Genomic DNA, 19054 nt, shown 5'->3' on the forward strand with positions numbered 1-19054 from the left:
GAGAAGATGCCACCTTTTTGAGCGAGAATTTTCTTTCCAATCCTATAGAAAAGACTGTGGAATGCAATAAAACATTGGTGTGATTATGACAAATCTTCGTCTTTTCAAAATGCGCGGTCCTGGTGGCCGCTTTATCTTTAGTTGCAATGCTACCCGTCAGCTGCCGCTAGTCAACGCTTCATAAGAACAAGTTGAGTTGATATACGTCTATGTGTCTTGTAGTTTTGTGTTATTAATTTATCTATCCACGACAGTTATTTTCGTCCCATACAGTTATGGTGGCTAGAAGTACAGAGGGTGGTCCCATATTTTTCCTTTTTTCAAGGCAATGTGTGTTGCAACTTGAGGATACTGCTAGATACTGCTCGTATGTTCAGAGGCTCTGCGTATGTTCAGTCGTTCAGTCGCGTTGACTGTTGTGCTTGACAGGTAAACCATAGAAGCTCTTGTGTGCAACCTTGTGGGATGTCAAAAAACGCCTTGAAGTCCTACGTTGGTGTCATTTCGACTAAGATCTAGTTCGCCGCCCCGGAAAACATGTCACGCTGGGGCGATCTGCCTCCCCTGGTCCCCGAAACAGAATCTGGTATCGCGGCGATCGAACGAGAGCAGATTACCAAACCGCGGCCTGTGTCAATCGAAGGCGCCGATCTCTATCAACCGGGCCAAGCACACGGAGATCAGCTTCACCAGTGAGTTCTCGGAATGTGATCGTGATCGCAAGTGGTTGTCAGTGTCGGTGTTTTTTGTTTTGTTTTGTTTTTTAAACAAAACATTGTGATGTTAGCTCGACATCACAGACCTCAGATATGGGCCGATGGCCTTTCTGTGGTGCCGGAAGCCTCCAGGGTTGAATAAAGATGTTATTATATTAATAAGTAGTGCGTCATCGTCCGCGTCTAGTGAAGCGAAAAAGTGTTGACTAGAGTCCCGAGATGCTGCCAACAAAGTGTGCATTTAGGGGGGTCACGGAGACGATGTAAGGAAGCACAGTTTCAGAATCGCAGCGAGTTTTAGCTACCTTACTGTCAAAAAAAATTGGGACACGAGAGAAATTTTATTTTCTCGAGGGTCTTCTGCAGTGTCAGACTATTATGAGAACTACAACTGGTCTCATAGAGACTAGAAAGCATAATTAGTCATGGTTTTATAACGCTTGCATCGAACTGCATCGCAGCCGACGGAACATATATCTTTTTTATTGTTCAATGAATCTTTGCCTTTCTTCTGTTTCAGGAAGCGTCTTCCTCCTGACTTGGGTGTGGTGGACCCCATTACATCGCACACCATCGCTCTGATACAGCATGCCAAGAAAGTCCAATCCCTCCTGAATGGCCTTCAGCAGCAGGACAAGGATATTGTATGTGCCACTATAAGGAATCGTGAAACACCTCAGCTGACAACGGACCTTTTCCGAGAAGCGTTCTGCGCACGCACGAGCGCCCGATGCCAAGCGGCGGAAGTCGGCACGAAAAATCGAGGAAATTCGGAAGGCGGCTATAGATCAGCGAGTAGAACACGTAATTGCAGCACATATATTATAACTGTGTTACACAAAAAAAGAAAGTGGCCGGAACGAAAAACACCTCGTTTGGGTGGACGCCTTGGAGGACCCTTTTTAAAGTAGCGTTGGGCACGCGCCGCAGCTCAAAGAGCGTAGAAACTGGTAGCGTAGCTCCCATTATCGATTGGTAGCGGAGGTAGGTCATACCTCGATTTTTAGTTCGTGCAGCCACCGCCTGGTGCCGTCAGTATATGGAAAAGGTCCATTGTCTCGAGCAACCGTTTTGCAGTCTGTTCCCCAACTTGCACAAGCTCTTTCTGCAAAATTCCAGAAATACCATAGGCATAAAAGATAGCATCAATTTTGTCTTAACAGGCAGTATGATGTTTGTGTTCATTGCACTCGCTGCATGCTGCATTATTTACGTTTCGGTTTATGTCTAAACGATCCGAAAAGGAAATTAAGCGGCGTAAATGCTGCCCTTCAAAGATTGTCTTGTTACTTTGTGACTGAGCCTTGGGTGCCCTCTGGTCCCAGAAACCTCTGGAAGCCGAATACCTGCCAAGCATACCAGAGGGACCGTGTATCCCTGGCCTGACTATTCCTTCAACCAACCAACTGGACATGGAATCGGAAGGGTATGTCCTTTTCAGCCAGTTAATAACATCCTCAAATTTACAAAAAACAAGTATATCTTTCAGCGTGCTGACCAATGTCTGCTGTGGCTCTAGGAAAAAAAAAAATCTTTGATTGATGCATTTATAGTTCTATATTAAACTTTTTTCATTAAGTGGTTTTCTTCGTTCACTGCCGGGTGTACCTCGAGATTTCTTTGATAGTGATGATTAAGTTTGCCTCCTATGATCTACGCTCTTCCCAGGAGGGCCCATTGGAAGCCGCCGGTACAGCTTGGTTCCAATGCAACTCGGGTGGTTCTCAAGCGTGCTGTCACCGCTGTTTGCGCTCATGCTGGTTTTGACGGTGGGCCTGTCTACTCTCTGTATTGTGTCACACAGACGTTCCTATTTTGTTCCTATTCTGCACTCCAGTCTATTTGTTCTCGGCCCATTTGTTTTCTGCTTTCTCTGCACTCCTCATACGAGTGTCAACATGGGTTACAGGTTTCATCTTAAAAAGCCTATTTATGCGTTAAAGGGACACTGACACACCCCAGAAATTTTTTTATTAACTTTCTGCCAGGCAATTTAATAAGGTGTCACAAGACTAGCCAATCAATATTCCGCTACAGCGTCACATATATTTTTAATAAAGTACAAAAACGCAACTGCTCGAAACTGAAACCAAAACTGGAGTAGGTAGGAAGAAGAAATATAGAGGAGGAGAGCGTTGCCAAAAGTCACGTGGCTGTGCGACTTTTTTTTTCTTTTTAATTCAACCTGTTTGCAGTTTTCTAGAAGCCACAAAAAATGGGTCTCTTATTTATTTTTTTTATTTTTAATATTGAGTGCTTGCCTTCGATAGCCCACGACTTTGATTATATTTGGTGGTTGTGTCTAAACCATAGAAAGTGGCATGTGACTTCGGCACGTGACTTCAGAGGAGAGAGAGAGCACGACTCAAACCGGCCTGTTCTCAATCGACGGTTTTCTAGTGGAAAGAAAACGAATTTCGAGCCGCAGATTGTGTTCTGGGTAGTTGGTCTCATGTGTCATGTACAAATAAAAACCTTGGCGAGCATACATACTCTGTCAGTGTCCCTTTAAAGGGATGCTGAACCGAAATCTGGATTCCACTAAACACAGCGGCAGAAGCGTGCAGCGGAATGCTACAAACACCAAAACATCACTCTTACAGCGATATTTCGAACGGATGACCGTATCTTTTAAAAAAAAGGAGGCGCATTTGACAGATACGTTTACGTCTTGTTTCTCCGAGAAGGAGAGGGAAGGGCCTTGAGTCTTCTCCGCCTCGCCGCCTTCAGGGGGAAAAGCGAAGAGAGGAGAGGAGGAAATGAGATATCTTGATGTCCCGCGCCTCGTCGGCCTGGTTCAATCTCGACCTCTTTTTCCAAAAATACAGCCGTCCATTTGAGATATTGCCTCACAAGTAGTGTTGTAGGGATTGTAGCGGCCCGCCTACATCTCCTGCATTGTTCTTTCTTTATATTCAAATTTCGGTTCACCATCCCTTTAAGGTTTTTACTAATTCTGTACGAATATTTGAATTTAAAGAGACAAAGTGTTGAGATTTTCAGTCACGTGTACTACTCAATCAATCAACTATTCAAACTATTCAATCTACTTCATGTGTTGGATAGAACGGAAGGATAATAGTTGGACCGTTCAAATTAATCTGGTTCGGTGGTAGGAGACACCTTCACAGATGCCCCATGTTGGGTGCCAAAACTTGTGGAAGTCTTGGCGTACCTCTTGCTCCGAATACTTGCATTAAAAACAAACCCTTTAACAAAAAAAAAACTGAACCATCTCGCGTGCTGCCGCGCAAGCACCGTCCATCTTTTCAGCAGATTCGCATCCCTTTCTCTTTACACACTGCAACGTTTTGAAAAGAAAAAATACATTGACAGGGCGCATACTGCTCCTTTCTCCCTCGGTCAGATGTTCCCATGTATACATCTTTTCAATAACCAACAAAACGGGGATTAGCTCTAATGAATAATCCACATATTCTGGGTTGCCAATGGTGGAACAGAGCCGATGGCCGTACCTGAGGCACTAGCTGTTTTGCAGTCTCAAAAGGTGGAGAAGGGTCGCCCAGTTCCTTGCCACTGGTTTGCGTTACGCATACCTCGCAATTAAAGCTGGTTTGCCTCTCTTTGCACGTGTAGCGGCTCCCAACTCTGTGCTGGAGGTCCTGACTGACCTGTGCGGAGAGTTCTACCAGCGGCTGTGTTGGCAGCTACGTTTCATCGTGGACAGGGAAGCACTTACGGGACAGACTGGTTTCGTGGTAAGTGCTCCAGAAGATCAGTCACCTACAGGGTGTGGCTGTAAGGACCAACTCATTTGGCACGTCTTGCAAATGTCTAATCTTCAACGTGCGTACCTGAACCTGGGTGTACAAACATTGTCTCGCAAGAAGTTTTTTGTCTGTTCTTTTTAGAGCTTTACTCGGAGGTAGTGAAATATTAAAAACAAAGCAAAATCAGATGCCATACATTTCCTGTGTCCTATACGCCTTGCAAGTGGGCTCATTTTCGTCTTCTGCGCATGAGAAAGGAAGTAGCGGTAACGTCAGAACGCTGAGCCCTGATTGGCTGATCGCGACCGCCTATCTGAGTGTCGTCTGCTCCTTTGCAACCTCGTCTGCTCGCAACGTCGTCTGCGTCTGTCTTACCTTTCCTGCGACTTTCGGAGCGAACTCGACTTCGCCTTTAAGAGAGGGCAGACGAAATAACTCGAGCGGTAAGTTGTTTTTGCCTAACAACTAGCAGACGCGCATCAAGCAGGGAAGTCAAAGGATTCACTGGCGAGGTGTCCCAGGGCGCCAAGGTTTGTTTGCGAAGAACCGAGAGTGAGCGTGTTAGTGTCCGCAAGTTCCCTCCCAAATACTTTTTCCCTCCATTCGTGTGCGGCGAGACCCCTCACTCTTTAACGGCGTCGGCGGGTTGGTGCAGTTAACGTCGTCTGCTTTACGTCTGCTAGTGAGAGCGATGGCTGCTTTACCTTTCCGGCGTCTGTCGGATTCACCGCTTTTTCACCGGCGAGAGTCACCGTTGTCTTGGGAAGCACGGAGATAACAAAAGGAAGAAATTGACCTCTTAATCTAAAATTGAAGTCAGCGATCAAAGTATAATACGGGAAGGGTTCACAAGGGTCGCGCGGGCATATTCCATTCAGCACGGCAGCCGGTCGGGGGCAGACGGTCGCCGAGTCGTGGAGTGCCTGCTAGGCCTAACTGCCCAGCTCGTTTGGTCACGTTCGGTGAAATCGTGGCCGTTGGAGCTTTTCCCGGGTGTTTGTGGATCCAGCGTTCTTGTTCGTCATGGTCTGTTTCAAGTACTTCTTAATTTGTTCTTGCTGCTTGAAGTCGGGACGCGTCAGAAGCGCAGGTAGAAAAATAAACGTCCGTGGGTCGTCGCGACCGCGACGCTGTCGGCCATGCTGATTTGATTGTAAGAAGTGCGCAAGACAGCTTCGGAGCTGCCGTAAGATTTCGTCGTAACCTGCGCAAAACTTACGAAAATTTCGTTTCGTGAATACGAATTTGTTCTTAAGTTTTGTCTTACGTACATTTTTGGCGTAAGATCGTTTCGTAAATCTGGCCTCTGCCCTTCCGAAAGTCGCAGAAAAGGTAAGACAGACGCAGACGACGTTGCGAGCAGACGACGTTGCGAGCAGATGACGTTGCAAAGGAGCAGACGACGCTCAGATAGGGGGTCGCGATCAGCCAATCAGGGCTCGGCGTTCTGACGTCACCGCTACCTCCTGCGCAAGAAGCAGACGAACTTGCCCTCCGGATACCTGCCTGTTTGTCGTCTGCACACCGGTTTACGAGCTCGCTCCCGGGTGGCTTTCTGAACGCAAAAATGGTGACAACTTATAGTAATGGCTGGTGACGAGCAAGATGGGGGTGATCACACTTCTAATGAAATATACAAACATTGACCATCTGGGAGCAAGCTCACAAACCAGTGTGCAGACGACAAACATCTTGTATAGGCTGTAGTAAATGCATGGCCGCCATATCTTTTCTATTTTTAATATTTACTGCCTTTTAATTGAGCTCAGAAAAATTTCACATAAGACTTCTTGGGGGGGGGGGGGGGGGGGGGGGGGGACGGCCGGCGTATGATTATACAGCCTAGAACTCCTGCCATTGTTTTCGTTATAAGGAGGGATTACTTTATGTGTATCTAGAATTCAAAATTTCCAAGGCATGCCAAACGCGTCAGTCCTTCTGGTCGCACCCGGTACGTCGAGCCCCAATGTCAAGGTTGTCACATGGAATTGATTACTATCGTCGCTTGAGGCATGGCATATTGCCGTACGAACGGCAGCGTTCTGATTATTGGTCAAGGAAAATGTTGAAGCTGCTCTTAGGCAGATGATTAAGCATTCATTTCTTGCTCGGGTCAAGTCATTCTGGGGGCGGCACACGATCGACTCTAAATTTAGCCCTTTGATGTGTAGGACGTTATTGAGGCGTCTGTGTAGGTTTGCACTTCATTCTGGTCGGTTATATGTTTGTAACCATCGCAACTGAGAGAGATGAACTGTACAGTGTACAATTATGCTACATTTGAGCCACTAGGTGGCACTTAAAGGAATACTGCAAGGAAATTCTAGCACTTATTTTATTGTCTAAACGTCTATCACGTTCTGACCACACCACGGAGACAGCAATTTATTTGCACGAAAAGACACTAAAGCATTATTTAAAAGAAATAAATGGAATGTCATTACGTCACTCTGCACTTAAGAGCAATGGCTCTTCTTGGAAATATGAGGGCAAGCTGCGTGCGTGCGAGCCCTGTCTAACCGGATTTCCCTTCCCTCTCTGCCTATTCAACTCTTGTGTGGAGCAGGGAGGGCCTACTAAAACGGCCAGGCTGTAACGCGTCGCCGCCGCTCATAACCACGCCAGCCCCGAAGGAGCTTTGCCCGTGCTGGTCAAACTGATGTCACGTCTCCCGTGATGCATTGCACTCTCCGATGCCTGATCTTCGAGCGCTTGCCGAGAAATTGGCCCTTTGGAACGAAAAGTATAGCCATCCATTCAAAATACAAGCGTGCGATTGTTATTACCAGATAGAGTTGATCATGTTTAGCTTATTTGTGAATGTGAGAGGAATATTTTCAGTTTCAATTCGGCATTTTTTTTTAATTTTGGAGAGGGCCTATTTCTTGCACCAAACGATAACATCACATTACGCAAAATCAAGGGGGGCGACCTAATTACTTTCGTAAAAGCAGCACATACTCCGCAGCTGAAATGCAGGCGGTACAGACACTTGCTTACATGGACAGCATCGTGTTTGCTTCCGTTCAGGATGCGATGGATCATGCGCTGCATGAGTGTGGAGTCCCGGGCCTGCTGTCGCTGACGACGTTCTTCCAAGAGCGTGTGCTCAACTACAACCGGCACATGCTCAGCACCTGCAGAAGACTGCACGAGGCGTACGAAAAGATCAAGTTGCCTTCCAAAGCCTTGCTGGAGGACGTCAAGAACATCAAGTAGGCGGTCGATTAGTCTTGGAGACTAGCAAACCAAACGAGTGTTCCGCTTTTTTTTTTTTTCCCCAGTTCTGGTTTAAAGTTAACATTGGCATAACTTCTGGAAAAGTGTCTCGCTCAGTCCCGACAGAGCCTTTAAAAGAACACATCCACCTCGTCCCTGTCGTTTTGGTAGCGTTGCAGTTCGATACATCGCGTAAATCGATTCATCGGCATCTCGTCAAGTGCCATCTCGCATGAATAAGAAAGATGTGAATGCATCTCTTTTAAACCATGGCAGTAGACTTGAAGAGGTGTGGAATTCTTCACTTTTCAGTGACAAAATTTATGCGTCTCGTCAGAGTGTGCTTTTGTGGCGTAGCATTTAATTTAGCCCTAATGAATGCATTCCTCTAAAAGTGTTAAAAACTGGGCTAGTCGGTACATAACTGGCATCTCGAAAACACGGGCGAGAAAGACGAGGGCTGGACACAGGAGGGCGCCGGGGGCGGCTTGCTTCGAAGGCACTACACCTTTAAGAGGAAGTCGTCCCACTTTTTTTACTGAAGAGTGCGCGAGGGTCTTTGCTTCGAGCATTAAGAAATTAAGGCGCTCCTTCGATCCACCACCACAACGCCCCACATGCAGTACATGTGTGCAAGTCTGGGCATCATGACGACACATGCTGTCAAGTAGTGGTGTCACGTCACCAAGCACTGTGCCCCGTGACGTCACGTGACCTGGCTTGGTCGCGTTACCGTCTGTCTGACCCGTGATGATATTCTGTTAAGGGGGGAGGCTGGTCTTTAACTTTTTGTTTTTTATTTTTCATTTATCGTGCTGAAATTTAGTATAGTGATGTATTTCTCAGTGGTGATTTCAAATATGCAATTAGTTTTCAGATAGCTTTACTAGATCTTGAGTTACCGATAAATTTGTCATTTTAATTAGGTCCTCTTTACGGGTCATTAGCGTAAAATTTTTTAGAATATATCAAAAATGTTTATAGAATTGCATTCACCGAGACATGTTTTGTGCGGTGATGCTATTTTTGCTGCTTTATATATCATACAATAATTTTAATTAATTAGTCCCAAGAAGATATAGCTTCCCGTTTTATGCAACTTGATTGCAAATGTTTTTTACCGATGAAATATCATTAAATCAGTGTTAAAATAGCATCACCGCACAAAACATATCTTGGTGAATGCAATTCTATAAAAATTTCTGATATATTTTGACCAATTTTATGGTAACGACCAGCAAGGAGGACCTAATTAAAATTACAAATTTATAAATAACTCAAGATCTAGTAGAGCTATCTCAAAACAAATTGCATATTTGAAATCACCACAGAGAGATACATCAGTATACTAAATTCCAGCACGATAAATGAAAAATAAAAAACCAAAAGTTAAAGACCAGCCTCCCCCCTTAAATTTGGGAGGGTGTTAGCTCGCTAAATTTAGCCGACAGCAGCATGGTATGGCGACGCGACGCAAATCCCAACTTTCGCTTTCGTCAACGTATACTCTGCATTAGTAAGATTGCATTCCTATGTCTAGTCCTTGTTCTCCCTCGCAGCTGAGTATGGTCGACTGCCTCGTAGCAGCTCCTTACTGCTTACGAGAGAACACACCGGTGCCACTTGCTGGGCAGGCCTGGCGTGCCACCAACCTACTCGTATTTGACCCGTCATTCCTTCACCGTGTGCTCGAAATAATTCCGGTAACGTTAAAAGTGACTATTTCTCATAGATGCTGTGCAGATTCAATCTCGCAAATGCCGGAAAACCTTAGGTGTAGTCATATGCAGATCGGAAGACCGATAGGTGGTGCCGGTGCTTGTTCTTTCACTGTAGGTGGTCGGACTCGATTTAGGACGTATGAAGTGGCTGTTGCGCTGCGTTTCTGGGGCGTGGCTCATAATTTTATTGCTTGTCTCCCATTAGGGTGAAGGAGGAACCAGTGTCGGAGATCCACTTCCCGTCCTCCCAGGAGGAGTCAGAGGAAGCTTCGTGCGCTCCCGTCGTCGGCGACACAGCGGCCGAAGATGCCCATTCTCTCGAGGAACTCCACAGGGCCCTGCAGCACATGGAAGGGGCGCAGCAGAACGCACTCAAGGACGAGGAATCCATACGCTGGCCCGCCACCATCCAGCAGCAGCCTCATTCGCAGCAGGCGCTTCCCCATCGCAAGGCTTCGACCGCTTCCTCCGGGTCAGTGCGCGTTTCAAACGCCGTACGTGCCCAACGTCTGTCGTTGCCTGTTGCGAACGGAATGGCCGTGTTGTTTTTTTAAAGCGACGGCTTTTGTATGGCTTGCTCATGTTGGTGTTGGTTGCATTGTAGCAAGGCCATTGGAGGGAGTGTCAGCAGTGGAGTGCAGCTGTTTGTTTGACTAGAGTGCCTCAATGTCCTCCTATTTGGGGCGATGACATCCTTTGTAGTACCCGATGCCCGCAGTGCGTGCCCATCGGGAAAGTGCGAAGAAATTGCCGGAAGCAAGATTCCGCCGTTGCTCGGACGACGCCAAGGGTGTGTGCCAGGAGACGCTCTTTTGTGCACTTCAGGTCCAAAAAGGAAAATGAGCGTTCGGAACAAAATGACCCGTTGTCGTCACCTAAGCGAAGCGCACACGAAGGCACCCTAGGTTTCATGTCTTGACACGCTAGCAATGGCTTAGTGCCGTGCCTGGAGTGGGGGAGGGGGGTGAATGATGCACTCTGACACTCCACTCTCTCTCCTCCTCCACTGCTTAGGAGGCTGTGTTGTAGGGTAGGGACTGCATACTAGTAGAAGAACCTAGTAGGCGCAGAGGCATTTCACGGTAAGATCATATGCGCGGCGGCATTGCAGAGAAAACAATCCAATGCCTTCACCCTGTCTGCCATTTCCTATCATTCTGACAGCAAGTGCTGCCCCTTCAGGTGCTGTCGCACTCTCACTGTAAGAAAATGTCTAAACCGGGTGATTCTTTTTTTTTTTTCAGGCACCTGGACCCTGACGAAGAGATTGTGATAGTGAACGACTCTCCTCCGCTGCCGGCCGACGCCGGCATTCCTTCCTTCGTGGACACGATGGATTCGGCTTCTTTGGATGCGGCCAAGCTTGGCAGACTCCCTCCAGCCAAAAAAAAGTATGCCTTTGCTTCTGTCCTTTTGAGCCTTTGATTTCACCTTCGGCGCATCCGCCTCAATGGCGAGCATTTTCTGAAAGGGGGACGAGGCTCGGAAAGTGACTCAGCTAATGTAAATTTGGTTGCCTGAAGGGTCAACTGACAGCCTCAAAAGGCATGTTAGTTTTTTGCACAAAACATGAGATAATTGTGTCAAGACACCCTCTGCTTAAAAAGCTAACAGAGTCGAATGAAAGCCATGGGACCAGAGCGGGGTCTGTGGCATCAAAGTGTACAGAAGTCACGGGAAGCAACTTAGTGTTTATCGTGTCTTTTAATCATTGTCGTGTTTCGGTGTTCACAGAAGTTAGGTTTTTGTGCTTAAACTGTTTTCATGAATGGTTTTGCGCCCTAGGCGGCCCGCATTTCATACAATATTCGTAAACTGCGTTATCACCACAAGTAGACCACGGTAAAGGCAGTACAAATCTCGGCAAGCGTAAATACCTTTTCAGTGTCCCTTTGTGCGTTCTAATTAAATGCCTCACTCACAGTGGACTGCATTGCTGTCTCAGCAGTGGTCTGAAAACGCCAAAAGCAAAATGGCATCCCGTGCACCGGGACTGCGACTTTGCGTTTCGCTCGTTAGTGACAGTGTCACCCCTGTGTAATGCATCTTGATTTCTGATTTCACCATAGCTGCCGTTGTTGCTCATACTATCCTTTCTGAACTTGCAGGAGGAAGCTGTAGTTCTACCAAAGAACATCCGTGGGACTTCAGTCGCGGGCCTTTATTAGGTGATCACTGTACATATAAACATTTCATTTTCACAGCGTCTTTCGTGTGTGTGTGGTAGTTCCTTTCCCAGTACTGGTAAACAGGGGGTATGTATTCTAGATGGAATAGACTAACTGACCATGTGTTTACAAGAGTATTCTGCACTGCTCTGCACAGTCTTTAAAGTGTAGGTTTTTTTCACTGCCACTGGGCTCATTACAGCGGAGTAGATTATGGGGCCAATTTCAGGGGTTGCAGGTGACTAGCTGTACAATTTATTAGAAAACTTGTTGCCAAATGTGTAGACAAATAAAATGGCACCCAGAACCCCTTCATTCGTTAGAAATTTTCTGAACGCCTAACAAAGACACATGACCTCAAATTGTGTTACAATCTGCAGTTAAGAAATGGAACTGTGTTCTCTGGGTGAGCAAAACAGAAATTGCACACATGAATATGGTGCTTTTTCCCGGGTTCTTTCTTTACCTGAGCAGACATTCCATAGACAGCCTGCCTAAGCAGACATTTCATTGGCTGAATGCTTGCTTTGATGACTAATCACGTGGGTAACAGCATAGACCAATTTTAACCAAGCCCAGCACTTTCTTGCAAACTGATCCTCCACCCCATAGGAAGACCAAATTCTGATCGAACATTGCAGATGTCCATTGATACAACGCCTCTAATACTGTAGGGTGATAAATCGAGCCTCCCTGCCCTCGGAAAAGTAGGAAATGTATCATGTCTTCTCTATTTAGTTTAAATGTAATAGTGTATCCTGCGCCGGGAGATGTGCTTCCTTGGGTTACTGTGAGTTGAAGGATAGGCTTGTCTCTTCGAATGTGAACCACCCCTCCTTGATGCAGTTAAAATGGCTTTGACGCTGTAGAACACAACATGGAACAGGAGCATGACCATCGTTCAAGGAAATGGTAGGCAACATTGATACAAAAAGCTATAAGAGCCTGTATTGCAGTGTACTAAAATATCTCTACTGCGGTGCCTGTAGAGTCGGTGGCGTACCAACTTGTGTTTGAGTAAGGGGGCAAACCAGAACCCCCCCCCCCACCCCCCATGGCCGAGGCGGTGCCCTTGGTATGCCTGTGGCACCGCCGGCTAGTGTTTCCCGTGCCCAGTGGCGGCTTTTTCAGGGGGGCAAGACACATGCCTTGCCCCCCCACTCTGAGAACTGGGGGGGCAAGCGCCCCCCTTGCTCCCCCGGTTGGTACGCCCATGTGTAGAATGGTGCTCTGGCGCGACTATGCTGAAATAAAATTGGTAAGGCCACCTTGGCCTTGACACAGTCATACCAGCGTACCGACCTACAGGCTTTGAAAAGGAGGAAATACAGTTCTTTACTCGCGAACTCGAGTGTCCCACACTGCCCCAAATGGGCCGGCAGCTTGTCATCATTTTATTTATACTATTTCGTTTTACCTTGAGCGCCAGCGAGGCCGAAACTACAAGCGCGAGGATGTTCCCTCCACCGTGCATGCGTAAGTGCGTGACCCTGGCTCTGTTATCTGTTCGGCTTAAACTTAATGGGAAAATAAAGAATGAGCTCCTTGAATTTAGCGCCAACCTGTACGGAACTGAAAGCGAAACCGAAATCTAACAAAAAGTTTACCCCGTTTACCCGATCCGGCAGGTTTTTGGCTCTGCCTGGCAACCACCCAAATTGCGAGTCTGCGCCATCTGACGCCTTTTTAGAGTACTTCACACTTTATGGGTTGGAGAGTAGCAGGAGAGATGCCGAGTGGCCGCCATTTACGCATTTTACCACGCGGTAGTGACACAACTGCTGCCTGAAGGGGTGTCCTTTTTGCGAAAACAAATCTCGGCTTCCGTGTCGGCAGCGGGATGTCTCCCAGCCAGCCGCTACCGCCGAAAGAGAACGCCCTATTTAAAAGGATATTGGTGGGTACCGCACCTTTGCGTCCGTAGTACGCGCCTCTATCCATGTCTAGGCCTACTTGCATGACTCGGAAGGAACGAACTTATCTCGCGGTTACTTCGGGTGTAGACGCTCTTTCAATTTTACGCACTGTGAAACTTTTCCGGAGCGTGCGATGCGACGTGACGAACGCGCTCGACCTCGAAAACGAAACGAAAACGATTGACCACTCGAAGAAACATCGCTCCGAAGTTGAGCCGGCGCGTTGCACTTGGTTTTTTTCTTTTCCACCAATCACGGTCTCGTGTTACCATTGAACGCGAAAAAAGAAAAGTTTTTCTTCGTGGTGAGAATTGTCAGTTCCAGCGTGAAGGCGAAGCGCGCGGTCCGACTAACGCCACATTTTTGTATTCTCGCAGAAATGTTATGAACACAAACAGTACAAGAATGGGTTGAAGTTCGCCAAGCAAATCCTGACCAACCCCAAATTCGCCGATCATGGAGGTGAGTGCCTGCCGATCGCAAATTATATTATTTTTCCCCATTTATATCTTCTGAAGCACGAATAAACTGACGCTTAGTTCTAAATTTGCTTAAGCTTTGACGTCCGTGTGTGAAAATTTCCGATCGTTCCGACTTCTAAAAAGATCTCGACTGACACGGTTCGAGTTAATGAGTCTTATGCTTATACTTCAACCGTTACAGATTTCAATGTTGGTTGGCGTGTTATCACAACGTAATTGCCTACCTTAACCTTTCGCCCCTGTGTCTTTCTTGTTTTAGAAACGCTAGCAATGAAAGGACTGACACTCTTATACTTCAACCGTTGCAGATTTCAATGTTGATGGGCGTGTGTGCACAACGTAATTTCCTACCTTACCCTTTCGCCCGTGTGTCTTTCTCGTTCTAGAAACGCTAGCAATGAAAGGACTGACACTCAACTGCCTAGGCAGGAAGGACGAGGCATACGAGTACGTTCGAAAAGGACTGCGAAACGACCTCAAGAGCCATGTCTGTATCCTTTGAAGTCTACGGTCCGCTTTATCGAAGTGCGTGGGCCTTGTTGGTGGTGCTCCATTTCAGAATAGTAGGAATTTTTATTTCTTGAATGCAACTGAACGAACTTGACACCCACGTCGCTTCAGTGACCATTGTGTAGGGCCTTGCTGCCGTGCGCACACCTTCTGCAGCATGTATTTGACACTACCTACTTCGTTTTCTTTGTAAGAACAAGTAGGAATGACTGTTCGTACAGTGCAACGATGTCACATGCAAGCCACGTATTGTATGCGTGGCTTGCATGTGACACTTCACGCACTATGGACTACGCTGCGAGGAAATTGTTGATATTGCTTTAATTCAGGCCTGTAGCCAAGATTTTGTTTCGGAAGATTAGGGGGGGGGGGGGGGGGGGGGCAGGCCTCACGAGCCCCCCCCCCCTCCCGGCTATGTGCCTGCTTTTATTTCTCCCACCCTGATATATCCTAAAGGGCTGTGCCAAAAACAATTGATTCATCCAATTTTAATTTTCCTGACCTCTTTGAGCAGTAAGCGTGCCATTTCCAAAGTATTTCAATGATTTTCACAATAATTTCATAAATTTTTGGAAACGGATAGTGATAGATATCAAGTGAAAGATATGAAAAGCTCTTTCCTAAACAAAAACAAAGAAAAAGAGGGCAATTAACTGGAGTCAAATCTGCAACCACTGTTTCGCAAGCATCTTAATTACTTTTCCTTGACAAGTGCAGAAATTAATATTGGCCGAGTTTTCTGGGATTTTTTGCAGGTTATGCACACTAGTTCTTTGCACTTTTTGTTCACTGTGAATCAGTTCTGGGGCTGGAAACAAATGTTCAGGGGAGAAAACAAATGCTCAACAAAACCTCACAATTCTTTATTTCCACTTGGCAAGACAAGTTCCAAAAGTGTCGCACAAACTTTTAAACACCCTGTGATAAGTTTTTCGGTTGCGCCCTACTGCTTATCGTAAGTCAACGTAAATAGACGATAAAATCGGGTATGCAAGCGTTGGAAAGTGCTTGAAATTGCCGCCTTGGTGGCTCCGCATCGGAAGTGCCGGTCTACAGGTGCTCAGGTGGCAGGAACCAAGTCTTTTGTTCCACGTGAAAAGATCCCCAGTCCTTCGCTGGGGCATGCCAGAAGATGCCCTTTGTTGGTTTGGTATGCAAAACCCCGAAAAGTTCACTTGGTGAGTGCTTGAATGAGCACAATCATAACCGAGGTATACATCTTCGGCCGACAGGCATCTCTGCCGGCTCTTGGTCGGCTAGCGGTGTGGTGTGTCTGCTTTGTTCCCTGTGTTTCCTTGACATCTACTCAAAGGCTGGCACGTCTACGGACTTCTACAGCGTTCGGACCGCAAGTACGACGAAGCCATCAAGTGTTACCGCAATGCTCTCAAATGGGACAAGGTCAGTTCCTCTGGCGTGGTCTGCACGTCGGTGGCTAGTCGAAGGAACACGGTCAGATTACGGGAATACATATTGTCTGCATTCGTTGCAAATATGCTAAGTTTAGCCAGAGCCTAGTCGAAAATGTGTACCCCCCTTTTACTGGTCTGTGAATCTGAGGTGCAACAGGGCCGGTCGGAACGCTAATGCAGAGGAGGGTGTTGGCGGAATGTCGGCTTAGACGCTCGTGCACCATTTCCGCCATTGATCGTTTCCCGCTCCTGCGTCGGATGAGTTTCTGCCGTGCAGAAAGTTGCGAGCATGTCAGCGTTCAATTTGGGCATTTGCCCGTGAAGTGAACTGTGATGACAAATTGACAACGGCTACTCACCATTTTGCACCAGGATAAAACTAAATGTAACCAAGCTATGCTTTTTTTTTTCCCCCTTAAAACGGAGCATTTTTTTTTTTTTTTTTCATTCCAGTGGAAGCTTTTTTATTTTGCATCATGTGTAACGGTTCCGTGATACGACTCAGTTCTATAAAATAATGGCCTCCCGAGGCACAACATGGCAAACTGTTTCCTATCTTTGTTTTTCATCGAAGCTTCTGGCTTCTACACAGCAGCACCATCTTTGTGGGAGATTTCTTTTTTTTTAAATCTTCCGTTTTTTGATACAGGAGTTGTTTATTGGTGGTCTGTGACTGGTCCTTCTGTACTCAAAATTTCTACCGGTACTCTTTTTCCAGGACAACATTCAGATTCTGCGGGATTTATCGCTACTCCAAATACAGATGCGTGACTTGGAAGGATACAGGGTATGCAGATTTTGGCACGTGTCCTAGAGACTTGTAGTGAAGCTTTCATATAGCTTGTTTTGCTCTTTTGGTGGAACTGGTGTAGGTAGTTTTGTCTCGATGTAGTTTTATGCTCTAGCAAATGTAGGGGGTTGTAGGAACTTTTGTATTGACATCAGTTTAGTGATGTTTGACGTATCCTCCTGCCTCATTGAAGACATTTTTTGACGAAGTGCTCGGTGGCTACGCTTATAAGTCACATTACCTTCCACTGTCAATGGACATATTGTTAAGGCTTGTTAATACTCCCAAGGTATAGTGCAGCGAACGTTGCGTAGTGCACTGCACGTGGCACTCATTGGTGTGTGAGAATCAGTCCGATATCTGCGACCATTGAAGATCTATGAGTACTGCACTAGCATGGCGCATGCTTGCCCGCATTTTGTTAGACTAGGTATATTTCAGTCTTTATACATTTGCTGATTCAGCTACCTTTTTTGTGTGTTTTGCTTCCCTCGCAGGACACTAGGTACCAATTGTTCATGCTGCGACCAACACAGAGGGCCTCTTGGATCGGCTTCTCGATGTCTTACCACCTGCTCAAGGATTACGACATGGCCCTCAAGATTCTCGAGGAGTTTAGGAAGACGCAGACGGTAAGTGAATGTCGGCGCTTTTAATGCTTATGGACCGCGCTTTCGTTGGTCGGCCACGAGAGCAATGTTAGTGCATTTGTGTGCAAGAAGTGGTCTTTACCCAATTGCTAACATAGACCAGTAGGAATATATTGATGCTACGCTGCCTTTATGTGTCTGTTTTATCAAATGTTAGACTTCCTTTTAGGGTGCCAAGTGTTAGAAAGAATCCATTCGCAGCCCGTAATAGACAGTATGTATCTGGCCCGTATCTTATGGGTGCTTTCATTTTTGGAAGACATTTAAAGGCTGATAATACTGCTACATGGGCATTCAGTTCTTGTATTGAAAAGTGTTTTTGTGGTGTTTGTAGTTATGCTGCGCGAAAATTTGCGCTTAGTGCTTTCTTGTATTTGCACATCATGCAATGTAGGAAACTGTTACTTTTATACCCAGTTTCATATGTTGCAAGCATGCACAGTGTTGTGTAGGGTACTGTTACGAAGGGAGCAAAATATTCGTCTTGTACATTTTACTTGGGCTCTGACGTTCGTAAATTGCTAGCAACAAAATCCTCATCACGTAATTCGCACATTATTTCAAAGTTCCAGGAACCAACCTATACCAACCGATTTCTATTGCGCAGCGATACTGATGCTAGCCAAATTTCTGTGCGTTGCCACCTTGACTCCCCTGCAGTAGCTGCTGTCTAAAGCCACTAAAAAAGCTACGCTGGAGTGTCCATAGTTAAAATTCAAAGATACAACTTCCTGAGTGGACGTGATTTTGCCCCGTCGCAGATTGTTTTAGCATTTGTGGGGGATTGTGAAAGAAGCTTTTCCTGCAATCAAGATAAAGCTTCAAATGACTGGCAACAATGATTTGAAGCAACAAGATGGCCAAAGCGTAGATTTTTTTTAATGGCTTCACTACTAGCGTGTTAAGGGTAGTGCAACGATTTTAATGATGAAAGAAGTGGCAGTTCATATTTTTTATATTGTTCACTTTGGCACAAGTGCGAAAAAACATGCCATCTTCTCCCGAAAAACTGCTAATCCGCTGCGTAATCGCAAAGGAAAAAATGATTATTTGCCAATCTGCAGTTGCGTGTGGCGGTTGCAAGAACTACGGTGGCACGTCATGCGAAAGTCAATGAACCCTGTCCCGCTCCGCTGCTACGCGCCCAAGCAGCCCCGTAGCAAACCGTCTTTTGTGTCAGTTGCCCGCCGCGACCTTCAGGGATGCTAATCCTTGAAAAGTCTATGATCTCGGAGGCAGCGGCTGGGGTCTCTGAAGTCGTAACCCAACAGGAAACCAGGTGGTCCCCCAGAGATGGTGGAGAGTCGAGGGGAACATTGACCTTCGATTTGTTTAATTTTTTTTTTTTTTAAATAAAAACTAGGACACTTAGGAAAACATGGTTTTCTGTTCTTCGTTCTATAGATGAAACAAATTAATGCCGGTGAACTTCGTTGGCAGTCGTTGGCTTTATCAGTGAGAAGAGTGATCTCACATACTTCTTTTTGCATATGCTTTTCAGAAGCGCGGCTACGACTACGAGCACAGCGAGCTCCTGCTCTACCAGAACATGGTGATGCGGGAAGCAGGCGAACTGGAGGAGGCCCTCTGCCACCTGACACGCCACGAGGAGCAGATCTGCGACAAGCTCTCCATCCTCGAGACGAGAGGTGCGTGAGATTCTCGGAGAGGAATGGGTGGCACCCACGCCGTGCTTTGTTCTTCTGGTGCCATTTCAGAGGGGCCTGAAACGGCAGCCT

At 46.5% G+C, this 19054-nt stretch overlaps 2 protein-coding genes across 2 annotated transcripts in view; both read left to right on the forward strand.

Annotated features, from left to right (window-relative positions):
- The first annotated feature begins 221 nt into the window (after positions 1–221).
- Positions 222–11598, forward strand: LOC8024979 (STAGA complex 65 subunit gamma). Its single transcript, XM_029984258.4, has 9 exons — positions 222–692; positions 1237–1360; positions 2042–2142; positions 2385–2485; positions 4314–4435; positions 7478–7662; positions 9593–9859; positions 10632–10778; positions 11496–11598. The coding sequence occupies exons 1-9, from the start codon at positions 538–540 to the stop codon at positions 11506–11508; spliced, it is 1215 nt and encodes a 404-aa protein (XP_029840118.3). The 5' UTR covers positions 222–537; the 3' UTR covers positions 11509–11598.
- A 1619-nt stretch (positions 11599–13217) lies between these two features.
- LOC8024978 (N-alpha-acetyltransferase 15, NatA auxiliary subunit) overlaps positions 13218–19054 on the forward strand; it is a 129066-nt gene continuing 123229 nt past the window's right edge. Inside the window, exons 1-7 of the mRNA XM_042289996.1 lie at positions 13218–13452; positions 13849–13933; positions 14340–14444; positions 15776–15864; positions 16594–16662; positions 17163–17297; positions 18817–18964. Coding sequence (XP_042145930.1) covers positions 13396–13452; positions 13849–13933; positions 14340–14444; positions 15776–15864; positions 16594–16662; positions 17163–17297; positions 18817–18964 — 688 coding nt within the window. The 5' untranslated portion in view covers positions 13218–13395. The remainder of the gene's footprint in view (positions 13453–13848; positions 13934–14339; positions 14445–15775; positions 15865–16593; positions 16663–17162; positions 17298–18816; positions 18965–19054) is intronic.

The sequence above is a fragment of the Ixodes scapularis genome, unplaced genomic scaffold (genome assembly GCF_016920785.2).
Source record: "Ixodes scapularis isolate PalLabHiFi unplaced genomic scaffold, ASM1692078v2 PGA_scaffold13__105_contigs__length_92229423, whole genome shotgun sequence".
Lineage (NCBI taxonomy): Eukaryota > Metazoa > Arthropoda > Arachnida > Ixodida > Ixodidae > Ixodes > Ixodes scapularis.